The 14,040-nt window shown below is 38.1% G+C and overlaps 1 protein-coding gene across 12 annotated transcripts in view; it reads left to right on the top strand.

The window, feature by feature from the left end:
• The window catches only part of USP25 (ubiquitin specific peptidase 25), a 141,452-nt gene that overhangs the window by 69,064 nt on the left and 58,348 nt on the right, over nucleotides 1–14,040 (top strand). For all 12 annotated transcript variants that reach the window (XM_037905808.2, XM_037905800.2, XM_043538346.1 and 9 more), the window contains one exon: nucleotides 10,422–10,508. In XM_037905808.2, coding sequence (XP_037761736.1) covers nucleotides 10,422–10,508 — 87 coding nt within the window. The remainder of the gene's footprint in view (nucleotides 1–10,421; nucleotides 10,509–14,040) is intronic.

Genomic DNA, 14,040 nt, shown 5'->3' with positions numbered 1-14,040 from the left:
ATCCTGTTTGCTCATCATGCTGACTTGTAACAGTGCTTTCTGGTTTTCTGTTAAGTTCTCCTTTCCCTTGGTATGGGTACTCTTGACCCTTCTTTGTGCTAGGTTTTGTTTTCTTTCTCTAGTTCAGTTTGTCATGTACTTATTTAATGTGTCTTCCAAAAGAAGCAGAAAAGATTCAAACTTTGTTGCCAATTCTGTTTGCTTCTTTTCAGCTACTTTCCATGTGTCCCCTATATCTTTCATGCTTTGAATGCTCAGTAGCTTCTTTATTGCTCAGAGACTTATTGGTGTTTGTGTATTTTTCACTGTGATAGGTCTGACAATATCCTGCAATTTTCTGGACAAATCATATTGAACTATGTTAAAATATCTAAGGAGGTCATTGTATTAAGAATGTGAATGGGTTTATGTATTATAATGGGATGGTATGTGACTTCTTATATGGGGGAGACACAGCACTCATGTAAACACTGGGAAGTTTTATGTGCTTCAAAGGACTCCTGTTTTGAAACACTGAACCAAACAAGATTTAATTTTTTGTGGAGTGGTTTTAATAGGAAATATTTGGGAAGAGGGGAATGCAAGTTACTCATTTCTGGAGCCATCCTTTTGAAGCTACAAGACAAACCATTGTCTGGCTGATTACCTATTAAAGGTCTCTTCAAAGGCCAAAATTAGATAAACGAGGGACTCTCTAACTTGTGGAGGAGCTAGTTCTGAGAAAAAGTGGTTATGAACTGGTGACCACAATTAAAAACTCTGTGTGGGTTTGAAGGACCAATCACTAACCAGAACCATTGTTGAAGTTTGGGGATGATCTCTGGTAAGCCTGTCAGCGTGTGTGTAGGTCCTTTTATTGTTTTTAATGTTTTCTCTGTAATGCTTTTATCTTGAGAATAAAAGCGCTTGCTTAGAAGGAGCTGTTTGGTAACTTATGACTGTGGCAATCACATTGTTGTTAGTCTCTGAAGAGAAAAAAAAATGCAGTTTAGGCAGTCCTTCCTGCTGGGGGTTATCACAATATAATCAGGGGAAATACCCATGTCAGGAGGGACAAGAGACTTATGACTCCACCCAAGAGAGGTGACTACTGAAGAGCCTGAAGCCTAGAGTGGTTACCCTTGCTGAACCACTAAAGGGAAATGCAGGCGAAGTTGCCCTGACCTGGGATTTCACCATATTTCCCTTCTGCTTTAATTTTTCTTTTTTCTATCAAACAATCCAACTGCCCTGATCCAATTCTCCGTGCTCTAACTTTGCTGCTAGAAGCTACCAATTGCTAGGCAGCATCTTCACTCTTCCTCAGGTTTCCTATGCAACTTGTTGCCATGGTGCTCCCTGTCAGTGTAGGCATATCTGGCAGAGAGCCACCATTCCCAGCTCAGATACGTAATACATATTTTCAGATTAATTAGTACTTTATACAGCAGGTAGCTTGAAGACCTAACATGTTTGTCATGAGGTTTGGGGTACAACCCAGACCAGTAAGGGTGTGTCTCAACACTTGCCCGGCAACCCTGAGTTCCTCACAGTGCTTTGCTGCTCTAGCATCAAAAGGTGTTACTGAAGAATGGACTCTATTTAGGTTCAACATGATAGAGGACTCAGAGAATCAGGTTTTATCTTGATTGACAAATAGAGGGAAACCTAGTAGCAACATGTGTATTTAGGTCATCTAACACTTGTCACTGTGAAAGATTCTTTTGGTGATTTATTTTTTTTAGAAGCTCTAACACCTCCATTATTTCCAACTCATCTTTGAAATTTCTGCTGGAGAACTCTGGCTAGGGAAGTGTCTTTTCCTGATCCCCTGAAATTCAGTTCAGTTTTAGCTGAGAAGTAAGCTAGTAAAAATCACTGTTTGCTGCCTTTTGTTTGCGTGGCTCATGAGAACTTCTGCTGCATGCCAAAATATATGAACATGAATATTCCAAAGAGCTGAGCCACTTCAAAAAGTAGCAGTAGAAGACACTGCACTGGTAATACTTGAGAGCTGCCAGAGGAGCTGTAGTGGGAAGCTAAACCTGACAGTTGGCCTTAGCATCCCCTCTCCCCCCCCAGCAATAGAAAAACAACATGGTGCCTGGCTCAGGAGCTCTCCCAATGTCTGGGGAGAGAGGGCCACTGCTTTTCCCCATGGCCCAGCATGTTGTGTCAGTAGCACAGCCTTCTCCTATTGTCAGTTGCATATTTCAAGCAGCAGAAGTGTGTTACTTGCTGAAACTTCAGGATTCAATCCCTGATGATGCATGATTGGGTAGTTAGTACAGTAGTACATATTAGAATTTGTTTTTACCTTTTTTCCTTTGAAAGAACCCTAAGAAATTGTTATTTTTAAAAAATAGCGATATCAAAATATAATGTTCACACTGCGCTAAGCCAAACACTCAAAAATTAAGATATTGTTGTCTATGCCAGTGCTACTGAAAGTGGTGGTCCGCGGACCAGTGCTGGTCTGCTAGCCATCGGCTGCCAGTCTGCGTGCACATTGGAAAAAAAATTGCCAGTCCCCCCACATCAGATAGCTTGAGAAGCACTGGTCTATGCAACCTTAATTCGTCCCCCATGTCTATATGCATTATGATGTAGTTATACCATTTTTTCCCTCAGGGCCTCTGCCTCATTCAATGCACAGGATCGATGTGCATCGGGGCAGAATTATGATTGCCCAGACGATCATAAATCTGGCATTTCTGAACTTTAACTGTTGGACTGTGCAACCAAATTTTAATTTTAACCTAGATATTTTTAGTAGGAAATTTATAGCATCTCAGTACTGTTTATGATCTGTTCCTTTGATGCTTCTTGTAGGGTATGTCTAATCCTGGACTAATCAACCTCATGCCAGTTTGACAAACCTTTTCAACAGAGGGTTTAGTAAATTAATTTGTTTTACTGCAACTTAGTTAACCCTTACTTTAGCTATTCAAGTTTACCAAGGCCAAGAGTAACTTCCTTTTGCTCTGTCTACTCTTAAATAGCATGCTTTTCAAGCTCTCTTGTTGAAATCTTTTCTCACCCTTATTTTGCCAAGTAAAGAGCTTAATCCAAAGCCCATTGATGTCCATGGGAATTGTTCCATTAACTTCAGTGGGTTTGGGTCAGGTTTAAAGTGGATAAATAGTTTAAAAACACAAAACAAAAACACACAACTCTTTGCCTTAGTTGTTGGGAGGAGCGTACTCCATTATGGACAGGGTTTCTGCACAATATTATTTCTTGCTATTAGAGTAGCTTTTTTTGTAATGATAATATTGACCCTAACGGTGTGCATCTTTTACTCGAGTATAACCAAGCTTGCTGAAATTATGAAAACTAATGTACTGGAGTATTAGCAGTACCAAGTTGTCTCAAGCAAAATACATTCATTTAATAACCAGCATCGATCAAGCTCTAACCAAGTTGTAATAATGTATTCTCTTAGAGTAGAAATAATATCTGATTTTTAAAGATGTCATCAGGCATGCTACTCAAGAGTGTATTTGGTACTGCACAAAACGCAATCTCTGACACAATCTCTGCTCTATGGTACTAAAATCTAAACAGTGAAAACTACACAGACATTAAGTACCCTGGATGAGCTGAGGAAGCATATTACAGTGATGAAATACTTTTATTAAATATGTAAAAGCACTTCCTATATGTAGAATATATTGCCTATTAGTTAATGTATAATAAGTACTGTAATCTAAGTGAAGAACTTTGCAGAAATCCATGATGGGTATCTCTCTCTCTCCCCCTTTGTGAAGGTGTCTTATTAACCCAACTTGAAAAACGTCAGTGATTTGGGGTTTCAGCTAAGTTAAACTCTCCTACATTTTCCCCCAGCCTACATCTGAGTTAATTTTGTATTTTTTCTCTCTCTAAATGATTCCAGCAATGAAATAGGCATATTGTGAAGTGCTGACAATTTCATTCCACATATCTGCCAGGGCTATTTTAATTGCTAGACTTCATCATTGAAACAATGGATGTCTCATTTATTTTCTGTTTTCATCGCTTTAGTAAGCAGTTTGGTTTTCTGTAACCATTATAATGTTGCCAGTATCCATTGTTTTATAGGTGGTATATTTGCACTTGTGCTACACAGAGAACCTCTCACCAAATTACGCTGCTATTTTGTAGCATCTCACTGATTGGTCGAGCACCAGTATTCAAAATCGCTTCGACCTCTGAATTTGAGAGAAAATGACCTATATGAGAGATTCCTTTGACACTTAAGTTACCCTTTCCTAACTCAGTTTTAAAAATACATAAATTATTAAGTTATATGTAACTTGCAATGTGGGAAATGAAAGTTAAATAAAATTTTACCAGTCTTCTTAGATAGATTTATCTTTTTTTTTTTTCCCCCCTAAAGAAAGAAACTAAAAGAGTTGGTAGTCAAATATTTTCAAATAGTAGTCATACATTTGGCATTGAAGCAACTTGCTGGCAATCTGCAGGCAGAATTTGAAAGGTTCCTTTCAGAAAATGTCTGTCTGAAATTACATAAAACAGCCTGTTGATGATCCTGCATCTAGAGGCATCTTTCTGCTCATACCCAGAAAGAATTATTGGGTTTTTGTTGTTTACTCGTATAATGGCAACTGGTACCTAAACAATAGTGAAGGATCTGTTCATGGTTCAGTTATATACTTGTTTGCTGCTTTAATGTGTTCACTCGTCTCTACACATCAATAATTTAATGCAATATTGAGGTAGATACTTATTAATCCTTAGAGTATGGAGGATATAGATGTTCAGTGTTACACACTGAAGGCTGTGTTGTGTACAATTGGCATTGTGTATTCCTTTAACACCTAGAGACCATTCATAAAATCAGAATCCCCATTATATTGCCTGCTCTAGAAAAATACAACAAAAAGGTGGTCCATACCCAAAATAGGGTCCTACAATAAGTTTTTTTTTTTAGAATTTTTCTATTGAATCACTAAAGCAAGTTTCATCTTGCTCCCTTGTGAAGTGCTGGATGATGCCTCTCCGTTTCTTCCCATTTTCAACCAGCTGGGAGCCTTAGCTTATCTGCCCTCCTTTAGAATTCTAATAGTCCCATCTCTGTAACTGCTAATACTGGTTGCTTTCTGTTGTTTCTTGCTGGTTCCTAGGAGTAGAGGGAGACTATATTGACAGGCAACAGGGATGAGATGTGCCTGTGGCAGGACAGGTCAGCACTTGACCCACCCAGAAGTCCTGCTCTATTTTCCCAGTAGCTAGAAACCCTTTCTGGCAGGCTTATTGCTCTCTGGTGGCTCTGCTGTAATTTCTCAGGTGATACGAAATCAGCTAATTTCCAACGAGTTTGAATACTGTACTTTGTATTTTACTGCAGAAAATAAAATACACAAATATATTAAAAAATGTAATAGTGTTAAGTCCTTTTGGAATGAATGGGATTTTCAATATTCATTGTAATGTTTTTGTGCTAAGCATTACTGTGTATTGAGAAACTTTTTGCAGTACTTTGCAAAGAACACAAACTCAATAGTAAGAATATTTGATTTAGTTTGATTTAAATTCGCAAAAAAGGAGGATTATTTTTAGTTACCCACTAAAAATTAAGCTCATAAGACGTGAAATATCACCCCCTGGACTAATGCCTTCTCATCAAGGATTCAGCTTTTTTAGAGCAAATACTTCATTGTTATGGGTTTAGGGCTATATATAGAAATGAATGTAGCTGCCTTCTATTGAAATGTTCTTAAAAATCATTCATGGTGAAGTGAGTCAATTTATTTTAAAGATTCCTTTTCATCATTGTTAATCACTTGTACAGCTTTTTGGGAGTTATTCCTCCCCCGTTCTACACTTCGGAGTTAATTCTCTCCATGTTGTTTGCATGACAAGTACTTGAATGCAAAACTTATGGTGACAAAGGAGGCTCTACCCTAATTTATGTGATTAAAAATGTGTGGCAGAGAAGAAAAGGTTTAAGTAAGCACTCCACTTGTGCACTGTCTGGGTTTAGTGTGGGGATCATTAGCTATTATAGGAAAAGAAAAATTATTACAATACATTATGTGAATCATCTTCATAGTAACTTTTTTTACATTAGCACTTGATAGTGGTGGTGAAATGTATACTAAAATATCGATAGTTTTTTTTTACTTTATTAAATAACTTCCAATTCCATTGTTGCTAACTTTAAGAAATAAAATGGTTGCTTAAACCAACCGGGATTTTCTGCTGCATAGAAAATATATACTACTTGTTCTACCTGGGCAGTGAAATCATAATGTTGTAATTTATATTTATGGCCTCACGGTAGTTGTCTTGGTTCCTGCTTGTCATGTCATAAAATAAGAATGTAACTTCACAGGAGAAAACTGAATTGTATCCTATGCTGGTGTCCAGTGGTGTGGGAGAGGACCTTTGGAACCTCTTCTTGACATCCTTCCTTCATGAAGACAATAGTGCATGATAAATGTAGCTGTGTCCTAGGGGGTGACCAAGCTGACACGTTTGTGCTGCGTCACATCACCAGGAGGCCGTGGTGTGAGCTAGCTAGTGTTCATGCTGCCATCATTAAGCACTTGGCAAGAGATGATGGTGCACAGGTTGCTCCTGATCAGAAAAGCATGAAAGTGCACCCTAGAATCCAGAGCTCAGCTATGTTTTGTCTCCAGGACGGTCTCTCTGTTTGTACCAGCCAGGGAATGTGCAACCGGCCTATAAGGGAAATTCACACATCTGTCATATGAATGGGAGGGGGGATGATAAAACCTTGCTTTTTACGTCACACTTTAAAGATTATAAACGCTGTCTGTCTGGTTGGATGAGGGGCAAAAAAGTGATTTTTGTTTTTGTTTTTAATGATTTGACATTCCAGAAAAGAGAACTGAGGTAATTTTAGTGTTTTTTTTTTTTTCTTCTAAATGTCGTCTTGGCCTAGTGCAAGACTTTGTCTGCAGTCATTTCCATTCTGAGGTTGCCCATTCTTCATCCTGTGCATTTTCAGGTTGCCAGGAAATTGTATTGTCATTGTTTATCTTCACACTGTACTGAATGCCATATTGAAATGAATATAGTGCAAAGAAAATTCACGAAAAGAAGAACACAAGGGAATCTAGTGATTCAAGAAGCCAGGGGGGAAATTGGGGATTTAGACAAGTCCTCAAATTTCATGTCTGAATCCCAACATCTCAGTAGTTTGGGAATATTCTGATTGGATATTTGGATGATTTAGGCTTGTCACTAATAGAAATATTCACTAAATAACTCTGATCCTATGGAAGAGGAATAGCACCTTCCTGCTTTGTGGTCAGGACCCACGAGAGAGATGAGAAATGTAATCAAAAGTATAACAGGATGGTACAAATCAAACTTGAGTGATTGTTTCTTTATTTTGGGATATCAGTGAAAACCCTCCATTAATAGTAAGATTTGGATGCTGATTGATTCTCTGCTCTATTTTAGGAGATCAGTTGTTCAACTTGAGCTCATGTAGTTGTGGGTTTTTTGTTTTTGTTTTGCTTGTTTTTTAAAAGGACCATATTTATTATATCTTACAATTTGTAGCTTGTAGCGAACCATATTTTATTATGGCCTGATTGCATGATCTCATCTCATATGGATATTTATTGCTTATGCGAAACAGATAAGAATTTGCAGTGTGTATTGCTGATGGTCTTGGATATAAGTAAGACTGAATGGTATAGGTATGTTCAATTACCAGGTTTTGGTGGCTTGATATTTAGATTTGTGAGGAAATTTAGATTTATGGGAAACCTGTATTTTTTTCTTTTGGAGAAAAATGGTTGGGCTCAGAAGTACTCTCCTGGACAGTTGCATGCAGACTTGGCCAAATTCTTTACTCCTATAAATTGGTACAAGTCTACAAGTCAGTTTACACCAGCAGAGAATTTGACTCAGTAACTGCAATACAGATGTTCCTTACCTTACTAGTTCTAATATTCAAGGCAACAGTCAATATGGCATAACATTTGGAGCTCTGTTACTTGCCTTTTGGTACGTAATGCTTTTAGGCCTAGTTTCTACCACCCTTCCTCACATGGCATTAATATTTTACTCTAAACAGGTTGTCATAGGACTATTCAAGTAGTAAAATACTGCTCTAGGTGAGTAAATGACTCTTCCTGAGTACGTATGGGCTGCAGTTAAATAAGCTGTGAACATGTTTTGGACTTGGATACCTAAATACTTTGTATGAAAAATTTCTGACAACCCTGAATAAATCCGTTCTAAAAAACATAGTGGACAAAGTGCATAAAATAAGTTGTTAGACACAGATGTTTCTATATTCATCTAGGAGTAGAAGTAGAAGCTTAGCTTAGTAAAGTGTCAAATACTCAGTTGATACTTCAAAACCACTAGTTTACCAGAAGCTTGTTAATCCCGACAAAGTGGTGGATTCAGTTTTATGTCAAAACATCTGCTTGTGTGTCACTTTCTCTGGGGGGGGGAGGAAGTGTACTTACATACTTGAATTTGGCCAGCTCAGCTGCTTGGCTGCATGATAGCACTTGAATTAGTCATGGGAAAAGGCCAGTCTTTGAATGTTATCTGTCAACTGATTTATTTTGTACATATAATAGTGTTGTAACTTATTTGATGAAAAGCCCATCAACAAAATGCATTACATCATCTGAAATGTAGCTTTGCATCATTCCTCTTGAGTTGCTAGAAAGAAGAATAAATTAATAATTAATATTTCAACTTCCTAGCTTTGAAGGGTATAGACAAAATACCTGATGGATTTAATCATCCTGGTTTGAGTGGGAAGAAAAGGAGATACTTAAAGGTGACTGCCAGGGAAAAAATGGGTTGCTTTTTTGGCTCTTGTATAAAGAGATTCTGAACAGCTTTTTATTGTTTGTTAACCTTAGAAATGCTAGGAATATCCTCTGTTGGAGGATTTAAGGGTGTAAAAAGGATTTTAATCATAGAAATAGCTCTTTTAACCCTTAATTGAAGAGAGGATGTTGGAACTTGACCGAAATGATCTTTTCTCCCAACTGTTTAAGGTAAAAAACCCTCAGTTTTAAATTATCCAAATAAGAATAGAGTGCCGTCACAATCAGGTTTCACTTCCTTGCTCTGTGATGTAATATAATCCTGCTAATTCTCAGTGGCCCATACAGTTTTAGGTTGCCTACCCCATGTAGAACCAGTTGCAAGATCTCAGATGCTTGTTGGGTAGACAATATGACTTTCTAAAGTAATTCAGTAAAACACGAGCAGAAAAATCCAACATTTAGGGGATTCTTTGTAGATCATGAAGAAACAAAGGGCACAAGAACTCCCCACCATTGCCCCCTTCTTGCAGATCAACTTTAACTTACCAGGGTCCAGATTCTGCCACTCGTACTTACAGTTAGTAGTACCTTATTCCACAAGCAGTCCTATTGAAATGAATAGGACTGTGAGTTAGAGTAGCAGAATCTTGCCCTAGGTGGTCTTTAGGGAGCTGTAGCTCTTTAGCTCAGTTACAGCAGCTCACTGGATTTGGGAGACCTCAATTAAAGTCCCAGCTCCACCACAGACTTCTTTGTGTGTGATGTTGGACAAGCCACTGAGAATATGTGTACACTGAAGGGGGGAAAAAAAGTCTTAGCGCTTGGGTCAACTGATTCGGGCTTGTAGGGCTCATGCTGGGCGGTTAAAAATAGCAGTGTAGATGTTTCCACTCTGAAACCTGCTGCCAGTCTCTTCCCCTCCTCCCCCCCCCCCCACCCCCACCCCCCAGGTAGACATACCTTCCGTCACTCTGTGCCTGAAATCCCCATTTGTAAATTGTGGATACTAATACTTTCCTACCTCACAGGGGCGTTGTGTGGTTACGTACATGAAAGATTGAGGTGTACAGGTACTATGGTGATGGGGGACATATGAATATCTTACATTTATGTTAAATATTATAAGAGCTGAACCCGTATCTTCATGGAATAATTTCTGTTAGTTTGTAAGCGTAGTGTCTTTGGTAAAGAAAGTAGGAGTTTCTTTAGAACTTCAGTTTTCCATTTCTTGTTTTGAAAATAATGCCATCTTAAATCTGAATTATAAAAAGGAAATTTTATTTTACTGCCATGTTAAGTTTTCATTATATTTTATATAAATAAAATAAAAACTTTATATATATAAATAAATCATTTGTATGTGATTTCTAAGATTTATATAAATCTTAAAAATCACATACAAATGACTCTTATTTTTAAAGACTCCAGAATATATATAGAAGAAATCATATACAAATGACCTTTTTTTAAACTATGCCATTTGTCAATACACATTTTTCTCTCTACTGTAAATATGGCAAGCAAAGTTTTCAGTCTAAATAACGTGTGTAAGAAGAACTTCAGAATGGCATGTATCTAACAATGAATTTATTTTGCTAAAGCACATTTGAAAGGTTTTGTTTTCCCCTGCAAAAGCATTTGAATATTTCTTTTTTAATATTTCAGTCATTATTTAACCTGCTGGAGTTTCGAAGACTAGTTTTGAACTACAGTCCACCTGCAAGCGCTCAAGATTTGCCCCGAAACCAAAAGGTAAAATTAGAAACCTATATTTCCAGTGACTAACATGGCATTTCTATAGTAACTCAGTTTCATACTGTCTGTGACTTCTAGTTGTTAGTAATTTCAAAGGCACTAAATATATTTACTTTGTGCTTTGTAGGAAGGGGAGATGGGAGGCATTGCAAATTCGTGGTAGAATATAGGGCTGGGAGTTAGGAGATCTGGATTTACTACGCTGGGAAGGCTTCAATAGCATAGTTATACAGGCATACTATACTAGCAAAACATTTCCAGTATGGATGCAGCTGATAGCAGCAAAATTTCACTTTTGTTGTTGCAAGTTAATTCCACCACCCCGTGCAAAATAAGCTAGACTGGCCAAAGCACAGTTTTGCCTGTATAACTGCATCTACACGAGCGGCTTTTGCCAACACAACTGTGTAGATCACAGATCACGTCTCATCACACCCCTTAACTATTACTTACTTACTCATCACACCCCTTAGCTATGCCAGCAACAGTTTGTAACCTAGACCTGGCTACGCTCACTGTTTAATATTGGGCCTGATTTTCACAGATGTTAATTACCCACCGATCCTCCTTTTGAAATTAAGTACTGTACTATTTACTGATTCATCCTCTCTCAACAGACTTGGGAGGCAGGCTGGTTTTGTGCCTATGGCTCTAGAATGGGACTTAGGATTGAATTCCTAGCTTTGCCTCAGACTTCCTGTGTGACCTTGAGTGAATTACTTAATCTCTCTGTGACTCAGTCCACAGTATGACAAAATAGGGATAATAACTTCGTTGCTCCTGGGTATGTTTGAGAGGATAAATTCATAGGTACTTGGGATGCTCAGATTCTACAGCGATGTGAGACAGGAGCAAGCAAAGCCTGGAGATGTTCATGGGCTGATTTTCAGAGGTTGGTCAACTATAGGTCACGGCATCTCTGTGAGTCATTTGAGTAAGACCACAAGACGATGCGCAACTGGTACCATGTAGGCTCTAGTAGGAACTTATTAAGGCAGGGTAAGGGGACAATGTATTCCATTAATTGAAAGAGGTCTGATTGCAACATAGCTTTCCACAGCCAAATAGCTGTCCTAAAATATTTTTCTTTGCACATTTATCCACTGATCTCTGTCTAGCATCTCAACATCAGTTACATTACCTGTCTTAGTGGGAACTACGCATACTCTTGAGTACCTTGTCTTGCTTTTCTAGCACTTAAAATACATTAGGTGGCATCAAGTAAATGAGCTTCAATTGTTGCCATTGGAGAAGAATCTCCTACACAGCGGTTAGCACTTGCAGTATTATACAGATTCCATTTCCAAACATACTGTCTTGTAGACACTCTGACCATGTCAGACTAATGATGCATGGAATAGCACAATGTCAGCCAAATGTATGGGCTTGAGCGTAGGCATCTTGGCAGCTGGTATATTGGAGATTCAGATTGGGTTGGTGAGAGCAAGAATCCTTAGTAAGGGTCTGTATTGCCCTTCTATGTTTAATGGTAACTTATGTTTTATAGACCACCTTCCACCCTGAGGGGAATGAATAAAGTAAATTGATGTACATGCATCTCTTTATCTACCACTGGAAAGTGGCCACCTCTGTGCTGAAATGCTTTTTGTTCTCATAGCAATGCAATTATTTGATGTGAAGTGAAGGGATCATATCCAATTGAAACTGCAGGGAGAATTCAGGAAAATTACTGGTTAGCACTTGGACAGATATCAGAGCAAAGACCCTTGCTTTTAGGATGCATCTTCACTAGGAAAAAGGTGTTTTCTTAAGTCATGTTAGCTAACCTGGTAACCTAAGCTATGTCTACACTAGCACTTATGTCAGCAAAATTTTTGTCATTCAAGGGTGTGAAAAAATACACCCCCTGAGTGACATAAGTTTTGTCTGCATAAGCACTTGTGTGTACAGTGCTATGTCAGCAGGAGACACTATCCTGTCGACGTAGCTATCGCTGATCGTTGAGTTGGTTTTATTATGTCGACGGGAGAGCTCTTTCCCATCGGCATAACGCAGCTGCATGAGCACTTTTACAGCAGCACAGCTGTATCGGTACAGCTGTGCCAGTCTAAGCTAGTAAGTACACATGGCCTGAGACAAGATAAAATCTTAGTGAAATGAGGCACGGTATAGTTTAACATTGGCTAGCAATTGAGATGAACTGTTTATCTTTGTTAGGATTGTATCTTGTGTTAGCTACCATGTGTTAGCTAGCACGAGTTAAGAATGCACCATTTTTTCCCCTAGTGCAGACAAGGCCTTATTGACTACAAAGTTTCAAAATCTTTGTTTTATGTCTCTTCATGCTCTGATGAATTGAGAGTAGGGTTGGATGCCAGGAACTCCTCAGTTTAATTTTGGCTTTGCTTTTGACTTCTCTGTGGGTGGGTGTGCTTGGATAAGTTACTTAAACTTTGTTTTCAACTTTTCTCACTGGTGAAAGAGCTGTACTATATAAAGGAAAGTTTGTACCATAGGCAGTACCATTTCCTGCAGCAATGAAGTATTTCTTCAACACTGTTCCCATCTCGGTATTTAACTGATATCACTCAGTTCAGCAAACAAATCTGATAGAACCACACTAAGTGGGTTGGCTCCAGGCCACTTGCTCATAGTCAAGGAGATATGCATTATAGCTTTTTGCTGCTGGTGTAACTTTGGGAGACAACATAAGCTACTGTAACCACATGGTACCATATTTTGGCCTGTAGAGTAGGGCATAGTATTACGGATTATGAGGGAGACGACATAGTAATATTAAATCCATATTTTTGTGACCACATATTTGAATTTGAAACTAAAACAAAGAAGGTAGTGGTATTAATGGTCAGATTTACATAAAGTAGTCATTTTCAAGTGCACATCGATAGAAAGAAGCATACTGGAATAATTTAAATAGTAGATTTAATCTGTTGTAAAAAGCTTTAGCATAACTTGAAAATTTGTGGTAGTTCAATTTTAATCAAATTTATAATGCACTACATTATAAATACAGTTGTTTTTTTTAAAACTAATTTATTTCAGCATAACTACTGGCAGGTTAAATTACACCTCTACCCCAATATAACGCGACCTGATATAACACGAATTCGGATATAACGCTGTAAAGCAGCGCTCCGGGGGGGGCGGGGCTGCGCGCCCTGGTGGATCAAAGCAAATTCGATATAACGCGGTTTCACCTATAACATGGTAAGATTTTTTGGCTCCTGAGGACAGCGTTATATTGGGGTAGAGGTGTATTTGAATTTTACAAATTGCTGTAGACAAAGAAAAATGTATAAATTATTTTTCTATAAATTCTTTCTGAATAGTTTTTCTGCTAAACACAATTCTGTTTCGGTTGTAGACACAAACTCTTCAAAATTTAGTTTACACTGTGCTAAAAGAGCGTTGTCTTATAGACATTCACTGTTCTCCCTTGTTGTAATGCAAAAATTTGTTGTGGACCTGTATTTATAGTGTTAGGAACTGTACAGTATTTGCTAGAAGATTCTAGACTGTGATTGGTCAGGTATTGCTAATTTTTGGT

The sequence above is a fragment of the Chelonia mydas genome, chromosome 1 (assembly GCF_015237465.2).
Source record: "Chelonia mydas isolate rCheMyd1 chromosome 1, rCheMyd1.pri.v2, whole genome shotgun sequence".
NCBI classification, from domain to species: domain Eukaryota; kingdom Metazoa; phylum Chordata; order Testudines; family Cheloniidae; genus Chelonia; species Chelonia mydas.
Note: the sequence above shows the minus strand (reverse complement) of the source record. Positions and strands in the feature narration are given on the sequence as shown.